The following is a 9,493-nucleotide window of genomic DNA, read 5'->3' as shown; positions in this document are numbered from 1 at the left end:
AACTTCTTTCCTTCCAAACTCACTTCCTTCCAAACAGCTTCCTTCTCTTGCATGGCCTCAGGTTCAATGGCATCTCCAGGTGGAGCTGGGAGAGACTTCTGCCTGAAATCCTGGTGAGCCAAGGCCAGCCAGAGCAGCCAGTACTGAGCTGGATGTATAAGGCAACAACTTGTGTTCCTCTATTTCTCCTCCACACATGTGAAATCGCATCCTCCATTCCCTTGCTCCTCCTTGTCTCTTGGCTTATTCTCATCCCCCTCACTTTGCACTGATGTTTTCCCTTGTTTACAAAATGTACACACACCTTGCCCCCTTCGCTTTATCCTTCTGCAACAGACCTCAGACCTCTGCCCCCTTATTTATTTATTTATTTATTCCTGCATTGATATCCTATCTTTTGTCCAGGGAGCTCATAGGGGGCATGGGCAGTACATGGTTCTTCCCCCACTCTTTTTATCACAACATCCCTGTGGGGTAGGCTAGGGTAAGAGACAGAGATTGCCCCAAGGTCACCCAGTGAACTTCACGGTTGAGTGGGGATTTGAACCCAGGTTTCTCAGGTCCTAGTCCCATATTCTAACCACTACACCACATTGGGTCTTCTCCTCCTGGCTCATATTCCACCTGATGTACTAGCTTGCTTGATAGCAATGGTAGTTGTTATGGTAATGACAGCCTTCACCAACCTGGTCCTCTCCAGATGTTTTGGAGTACAACTGCCGTCAACTTGTGCCAGGATTGAATTCATGTAAATGAACTCGAATCTCCAGAGCCTGATGAGCTGCATCCTGCCCACAGCCATTCCTGGGTGGGCTCAAACCACCAACCTCCTGGTTAATAGCCAGACACAATGACCTACTGCTCCACCCTATAATAAATGCAGGGAAATTGTGATATCAAAGGCTCTTCTGCAATTTCCCCTTTTAAGCAGGGAAAACACTAAGCTGTTGCTGGTTCAGTGTCTCAGATAAAATGCTGCATTGCCTGAGGAAGGAACCTCGGGCCGAACTTGCAGTCCACAACTCACTTGGGATCTTCAGGTCAAAGTCTCAGGGCCGGCCCAAGGCAGAAATTGGACTGTAGTCTGTAAAGTGCCCCAAGACCCTTTGTCGATTTAGCCGAATCTATCTGTCACCAGCAGCTTGATCTGCTGAAACAAGCTGGTAATGCTTTTATCACCATGGGGATAAATATTATCACCTGCAAACATGTACAGATAAAGCTGCTGTTAAAGGCAATGGAGCAAAGAGAAGGGGGGAAAATGGCAACCCCTAAATGACTGGTGCTACCTGACATGTGCCACAAACACAGGAAGCTTTAATTTAACTTTCAAGTTCTCTTTTTAACAACATCTAAAACTAATGCTTCCTTTCTGGCACAGCTAATATTTTGGCAGTGCTTTGAATTTTTGCCCAGCATTATGTCTGTGTTTCTGTAACTTAAACTTTACCGAATTTTTGAAACAGATAATATAGAAAAACGTTAAGCAGAACTCCCCACCCTTACTACAAAAACAAAAAATAATTATAATACAATTCCCCTCCCTGGTTACTCATGCTTATATGCATTCTGGGAAATCCATCTGTCAGGTACTGATGATAAAGCTGTAGGAAGAGCTCATTTGGGAATGGACTGGCAGCCAAATTAGCCAAATCCTAATAACAAATCCACATGCTAACTAGATTCTCAAAAGTGCATTTCTTAAAAAATCTGAATTGCAAAATTGCATGGCTTGACTGAACCTTTTTGTTTTAACCTTTTCCTCCTGCCTCTATTTTTAGGAACTGATGCCTCTGCTGTATTCTGATGCTGCACATAGAATAAGCAACCTTGGGCTAAAGCATCACTGCCAGTAGAGGTACAGTCGGTATAAACATTTAACACTGTATCTTCCCCATTGAATCACAGAATTGTAGAGTTGGACGGGACCACGAGGGTCATCTAGTCCAACCCCCTACAATGCAAGAATCTTTTTGCCCAATGTGGGGCTTGAACCCATGACCCTGAGATTAAGAGTCAAACATTGCAAATTCTGCTTTCTCCTTCCTCTTCAGTCTTTCTGATGTCCTGGATCTTATATATAACCAGAAGTGGGCGGAAGGGCACAGAGGATCACTGGTCCTTGCAAGTGGAGCTGCTTTTTGTGTTGCTCAGGGGTCTAGGCAAGAGCTGCTGCTCTCTCCAGGTGCCTTGGGATCTCTTGCTTTCACAGCAAAGAACCATCCTCTATATCTTTGGAGTTGCTCCTAGGTGAGCATGCCAAAGTTGGCTACTACGGTAGTTCAGAGTTTCTTGTTTCCCAACAGTCCCAGCTAGCATGACGGATGTTGAGGTCCAGCAGCATGTGGAGCAACATTGCAGGTGTCCAGGTGCAAGAGCATACAGGGCACCTCAACCATTAAAGTTTGCCAAGAATAGTTGTTTTCCAGGGACTCTCAGGGCCAGGCATCGTTGGGCAACTGTCAGGGCTCAGCAGGGCTCCTGAGACCCCTGTTATGGGGGGAAAGAACAGCCTGCCATTTGAGCAGTGTCCTGCCGTGGTCTGACATTGTATGGTGGGAAATTAAAATTCAACCTGACTCTCTTGTTGCTCAGAGGTCTGCTGCCAGATATGCCCAAAGATGTCTTACAGACAGAGTTGGGGGACAGGATCTGAAGCTCCTTTGCCCAGGATCTCATCAAATCGGGAGATGAGTCCAGAGATGTTGGCAGGTTCAAGGGGGGAAACATCTGGAAAATGGGAATCTGCCTAATACCCAAGCCAGGCCATGTAGCTCAGTATTGTCTACACTGACTGGCAGGGACTCTCCAGGGTTTCAGGCAAGGGTCTCTCCTCAGGATGCTGGGGATTGAACCTGGGATCTCAGCATACAGAGCTAAGGCCTGCTGAAATGCTACCCTCCTTTACACCTGGCTTGCCTCTTCTTGGTGGCCTGTTATGTCACACCGGCCTTCTGGTGTTTAGGAAGCATTGCCCTCCCTGTCCATCAACCATCCTTCAAATCCTCTCCCTTTTTCTGCAAAAATCTCCCTCAGAAACACTCCCGTCCTTTTCTCTCCTGCCTTCCTCTCCCGGTGTCCCCTTACACCTTTTTGCAGCTCTGGTTGCCCTGGCAACCCCTGGTACGCCAGCTGCCCGCCCCAGGGACCCCAAACATGTCATACTCTATCATTAGCAAGTCTTAGGAAGTGGAAATCATTCCCCACTGGAGGGATCTTTCTCATTACAGAAAAGCAAGGTGCCAGGAAAACAACTTCCAAACAGTGTCCATTGCCATCAGTCACTCCACCTTGTTGCCCAGCTGCAGGGGCAAGTAGTAGTAGTAGCAGCAACAACAGGTCATGACATCCAACAGGACTGGCTTGTGTGCCCCTGTAGTGAGAGTGCATAGTTGGCAGCCACAAGGGCCCACATGAATATACAGGCAAAAGTTGTAGCTTGGTGATAGAGCATGAGCTTTAGGTCCTCAGCATCTCCAGGAAGGGCTTGGGAAGACTCCATGTCCAAAGCCCAAGGGAGCCACTTCCAGATGGTGTAGCGAGGGCAGCACTGAGCTAGCTGTGCCAACATAAGGCAACTTCATATGTTCCTATAGGGCAGAGAGTAGGAAACTGCTGTCCTCCAGGTGGGGCTGGATTCCAGCTGCTGTCACTCATGGCCAATGGTTAGGGAAGATGGGGGAGTTGTAGACCAACCAAATATAGAGGGCCACATTTTCGCTATCCCTGCTGTGTGAAGAAAGCCATCTCTCAATGGCTGAGCAGAATGTCCCAAGCCCATCACCAGCCTCATCTTGCTTGAGAACCTGGCAACTTCTTCCAGTCAATGCAAGTAACACTGAGTGAGTTGGGCCGACGGTCCAACTCTGTAGAATGGGTGTGGGGAACCTGTCGCCCTCCAAATGTTGAGGGGCTTCAACTCCCAACAGCCTCACCAAGTGTGGCCAACAGCCCAGGATGATGGGAATTGGAGTTCTGCAACACATTGGAGGGCCAAAGGTTCCCCATGCCTGCTGCAGGTGGCAGCTTTTTGTTTCCAGCAAGTTGACCTGTTAGTCTCTCCAACACAGTAAAATTGCCTGGCTGGTGGCAGACCTCAAAGAGCTCCTCCCTCTATGCTACTCTTGGAGATCCTGTGACCTGAAGACAGGGTTGAATCTGGGGCATTTTGCAAGCCAAGTATATGGTCTACCACTGAGCTGCAGCCCTACTTATGAAGCAAAGGCGAGCCAGCAACCTCAGGCTGCTTGATTCTTTTAAGGGATGGCAGAGCGAGAGACTGAGAGATTTGCATTCGTGGGGATGACACAATCTATGGAGAGGTTCTTCTGGGCAAGCCCCATCAAAATGCAGGGAAATTGCAGAAACCCAGTCCTCCTTTTAAGCAAGGTGAGGCAACCATGTCAGGTAGGAAAGCTGGGGTGTGGGCTGAGTGCAGCAGATAGGATTCAGACCTGGTCTCCTGCAAAAGACCTGTTGACATGCACCGGAACTGTATGAGCGCAGCCATTTGCACCCATTGCTTAGCAGTGGGCAGTAATCTTGCCTTCACTTTGCAAGAGCCCCAGGAAGCAGCCACTTGGCAGCTGCAGTGCGAAATTTGCCAGTTAAACGTGTGCAGGGAGCTGGAGTTGCCCCTGGAGTCTTCCAGCAGAGTTCATCAAACTGTTTAGAGCAGCAGCATGGCACCAAGTGACGCCACGTCAGGCCCTGGAGAGGAATTTAGACAGATGTACACACCAAGAATCCTGAGCTCCAGCCTCCTGAGTCTCATTTAGGAGGAAGGAGAGCTGAAACATTCTTATGGGGTGGGGAGTAGGCAGGTCCATTATCTGCATGATCAGCTCAGTAGGCCTATACGCCAGCCTAGGACGTGCTGTGTGTTTGTAGTCTGATCTTTCCTTTACGGAGCTCATAGTGACCTTCCCTCATAAGACCTTCCCTTCCTCCATGGTCCCAGCACTCTTGTGAGGTAGGGAAGGCTGAATATGACTGACAAACAGTCACCCAATGAGCTTCAGACCGAGCAAAGGTTGAAAACTAAGGAGATAAAATAGGATTGGTGGAGATCAGCACAGATTCCCCTTTGCCTAGCAACCAGCAAGGGGTGCCTGTGAGCTACAATTCCATGCAACAGCAGCACCCTGAAAATCTGTTTGCATTTAAACCAACTCAAGATAGTAAGTACCTTTGAATTATAGGCATGGCTCCTCTATAGAAATCAAGAGGATGGTCAAAGATCAACTGTACATATGAAGATCCACTGGTTATATGAAGCAGGCAGGCAGGCAGGCAGGCGGGCCTTTATTGTCCAACTAACTAACTAACTAACTAACTAACTAACTAACTAACTAGCTATATATTCTGCAATCCTTCACAAAGACAGAATTTAAAATTTGCTTTTAAAAATGAAACCAGAGCGCAATTGTCTAAAAGGTGGAAAGTTTATGTGGGAATGAACACCCACACCCTCCCACCCCAGCTGCTTTTTCCTCCACAAAGGAAAAGTCATGGGCACCTATATATAGACTGGTGATTTATTTTTGCAGGGCAGGGGAGATTTTAAGCAGAAAGCCCACCAGGGGATAACCACTCCCCGACCCATTTCTCACTTCTGACTTAAAAGTTTTTTAGCTCAGACTTCCAAGCAGCCTGAATGGTGCTAAAACTTTGGCTTGGATGGTGACTCTAGTTTCTAGGCCTGGCCATAGCAAAGATCTGGGGGAACCCCCTTGTGAGATTTCCATGGGTTTAGGCTACCTCCCTTCCTCACAACGTATCAGAAGTAAACATGCACATGCAAAATAAGAGAAATTGTGCAAAATTGTTTAATTTGTAGACTGCAGAATTTAAGCACTGAAGCACGTTATCGAATATGGGGCTTTGGGCATAGAAACCCAAGGCTGTGATAAGGGAGAAGTGCTTGTGCAGAAAAAAGAGACTCCACCCCAGGAGAAACACAGCCTTTTACAGACAGAGCCTGCACACACTCAGATCTGCTTTTTCTTCTCATGGATAAACACAAACAAAACCTGCTTTCATTTTCATTCAAAATAATATTGAAATTCTCAGGCATCCCACTCTCTGGCAGCAGTTTACTCTCCCCAAGGGTTCCACATCCAGACCCCAAAAAGTGCACCTCTCTGTGCTCTGTATACTCATCTGAGGGGTGCCCAAGGCAGAGAAAACTCTGGGCAATTCCAGCACAGCAAGTCTGTTCCATAAATGCACCGCAGCTGCAATTCAAACATATGACAGGGTATGAAAAGTGCAAGACTTGGGTGATTTGGTGTAACTTATTGTACCGGTTGTATAAAGATACAAATATGCAAATACAGCTGCCCCAGTAGATGCTTGCATTGGTTTTGCAACACCCTCCATTATGCTTACTAAGAAGTGTGTGCCAAATTCTGCCCATGGTGCCAATTTTCACGTGCATTACTCTCTGGATTGTGACTTTTGTGCATATCTGGCAGCTGCAGTGTGCCAACAATTTTGGGGGGCAACTGTAAATCTCAAAATCTGGGCTCTATCTCAATGGAAGGAAAAATAAAAACCTGGGCACAGAATATTCTCCCTACCTTTCTGGTAGTTCATGCTTGCTACCAGCACGGCATTTTATTTTACTGAACTGAACACATAATTTGTAGACATAAGATGTAGAATGGCCACTAGCTTAGATGGCTTTTAGGGGATTAGTAGTGGGGCACTGGAAGCAACACTGGAACCTTAATCTAGTGGAGCAGGCTTATTTGTAGGTTAAATGCATTTCTTCTTCTTCTTTTCTTCTTCTTTGGCGATCACTCGTAGCTGAGTAAGAATGTCTTCCATTAACACAGTTTTAACAATGGGTCCGTAAGTGACTGTGGAGGCCAATTCTGGATCCACACGTCCTTCCACAGTGGGGACATTGGGTTCCAGGCGGGAGTTGATCACGGTGTGGATTTGCCAAGTGTGTCTTCCTCTTAGCACGTTTCTCCCTTGCGTCCTGAGATTGAGTTTCTTCAAAGCCTATGACACCTTTGGTAAAGGCTGTTCTCGAACTGGAGCGCTCGCAGCCAATGTTTCCCGGTTGTCAGTGTTTATACTACATTTTTAAAGATTTGCCTTGAGACAGTCTTTAAATCTCTTTTGTTGACCACCAGCATTACGCTTTCCATATTAAAGTTCGGAATAGAGTAGTTGCTGAGGAAGACGATCATCAGGCATCCGCACAACATGACCAGTCCAATGAAGGTGATGTTGAAGAATGCATTTAAATAAACTGCAGCTGGCTACATCCTCCTTACTAACACTTCCATATTGTGTCCCACCTGCCAAACTGTGTCCCTCCTCTTCCATTAGAAAAAGATGGTACCTACCAGGGACCAGGTACAAACCCATTTTAGGAAGAAGTGGCTAATGGATACCTGGATTTTATTCATTCACTTGTGTGTTTGTGTGTGTGTTTCAATTATGAAAGTTTCCAAACAAGGCCTGTTATGTTTTGCTTTGCTCAGCACTTTTTGAGCCACCCACAATGATATTCTCATTTTCTCAGGTGGCAGCAACTTCCCTGAGCTAGGCTATTGGTAAGTGAATCACCTTTTGTTGAAGTGATTTTGGAGATCCGCATTGCTGGAAGCTCCTGGCAGCAGAATCCAGAACTAGAAGCAGAGGCCATTGTGAAGACTGAAGATGCCTAGGTAAGAGCACAACAGCCTGCATGCAGTGAAATCCCAGTTAATAAGCCTGGAGATGGAAAAGCTCAGCTAGGAAAAACAACACACAATTTCCCCCAGCACACTTTCACTCAGCCACTTCCCATCTCAAAGTGGGCTTAGAGATGGCTAGAGCCTGCTTACTGCTCCTGCTTCTGAAGATGTGTGGAATCAACACAGAGGAGGAAACAAAGATCCCCTGGGGCTGGAAAGCCCCATGGAAAAGAAACAACACTCAGATCTCAAGTGAAGATTGGAAGCAACGGCTGCCCCAAAGCATAATTATTGGGGTGCGGAAAGGAGGCACACGGGCCCTGCTGGAGATGCTGAGTCTGCATCCCCAGGTGGCAGCTGCCCATTCCGAGGTGCATTTCTTCAATGTGGAGGAGAATTACCGCAAAGGACTTGGTTGGTACAGTCAGCAGATGCCTATTTCACACCCCACTCAAATCACCGTGGAAAAGACACCAGGCTATTTTTCTTCTCTCAAAGCCCCGGAAAGGATCCATGCCATGGACAGCTCACTGAAGCTCCTGCTGATCGTACGGGACCCTGTGGAAAGACTGGTGTCTGATTACACACAAATCCTTCACAACCGCAAGGCACGGCACAAGCCCTACCAAGCTCTGGAGCAGATTCTCTTTAGGCAGGGCCAGGAACTCAACACCCGGTACAAAGCCATGCAGCGCAGCCTGTATGCCTTACACCTGGCTCGGTGGCTGGAGTTCTTTCCCCGGTCACAGATTCACGTGGTGGATGGAGGCACCCTAATCCGGGAGCCACTCTCAGAGATGCGCCACGTAGAGCACTTCTTGGGACTGGAGCCTTACCTTGGCCCAGACAACTTTTACTTCAACCAGACCAAGGGCTTCTACTGCCTACAAGCAAAGGGGTATCAGCACTGCCTAGACCAATCCAAAGGACGACCTCATCCCACCATTGATGAAGTACTGCTCGAGCAACTCTGCACATACTTCAGTGAGCACAACGAGAACTTCTTTGCTATGGTGGGTCGAACGTTCAACTGGTGCTAAGTTCTGCTTTGGGGCTTACAGGTGTGTTCTGTTGGGACAGAGAAAAATCAGAGAATGGCCTCCAGATGTTTAGAAAAACTTTTTTTGTGGTAGAGGTCTGTACGCTCTTCTTTTGACTGGGCTAGGAGAAGAGCTCTATCGATATGGGCTTTGCTCAGTGGTACACACGTTTAGAGGAAAACAGCACAACAGAAGTAGCTTTCACACTGGAGACTGGAAAGAGCACTTTCACACAAAAAATTCACAGCAAGTGGAGCTATGTCCTCTGCAGCTGTGTGCCCAGGAAATGCTATATTCTAGGCCAGCCTTCCCCAAGCTGGTGCCCTCCAGATGCTTTGCACTACAACTCCTATCTTCCCTTACCACTGGCCATGCTAGCTGAGCCTAGTGGGAATCGCAATCCAAAATATAATCCACATCTTGTTCGGCGTCTATTTCCAGCAATTGTGTGCTGCATGAAAAGCCACCTGTTCTCAGCGTTAACTGCCTCTCCAATATTCCCACACAACACAACCAGCTGCAGGAACTTTTTCCATTCACTTAATGTCCAACACCTGAAAGCCAAGTAATTCTTTTTCTGTTCAACAGAGGGCAGCAGTTCCAAAGACAAGAGTTCCTGAAGTACTGTACTCCGTGTAACTGAATACAGGACAGATAAGTCTGATACTGTATACCCATTTGGATATCTTGAATCTATTATAAATATATCAAGTCCGTATAGTCAGGCCACCAACTAGAATAAAGGGCAATTTTCATTTC

At 47.1% G+C, this 9,493-nt stretch overlaps 1 protein-coding gene across 1 annotated transcript; it reads left to right on the top strand.

Annotated features, from left to right (window-relative positions):
• Positions 1-1,779: 1,779 nt before the first annotated feature.
• LOC118088024 (heparan sulfate glucosamine 3-O-sulfotransferase 1-like) lies at positions 1,780-9,493 on the top strand. The gene is made up of 2 exons (XM_035121220.3): positions 1,780-1,858; positions 7,541-9,493. Exon 2 carries the CDS (start codon positions 7,826-7,828, stop codon positions 8,732-8,734), a length of 909 nt encoding a protein of 302 aa, XP_034977111.1. The 5' UTR covers positions 1,780-1,858; positions 7,541-7,825; the 3' UTR covers positions 8,735-9,493.

This window comes from Zootoca vivipara, chromosome 6 (genome assembly GCF_965207765.1).
Source record: "Zootoca vivipara chromosome 6, rZooViv2.hap1.1, whole genome shotgun sequence".
In the NCBI taxonomy this organism is placed as follows: domain Eukaryota; kingdom Metazoa; phylum Chordata; class Lepidosauria; order Squamata; family Lacertidae; genus Zootoca; species Zootoca vivipara.
The sequence above is the reverse complement of the archived record's forward strand: the minus strand, read 5'-3'. Positions and strand labels throughout refer to the sequence as shown.

Bases quoted from the DNA above. Each gene is read 5' to 3' on its own strand.
- LOC118088024 (XM_035121220.3), top strand. From the start codon at position 7,826: ATGGCTAGAGCCTGCTTACTGCTCCTGCTTCTGAAGATGTGTGGAATC.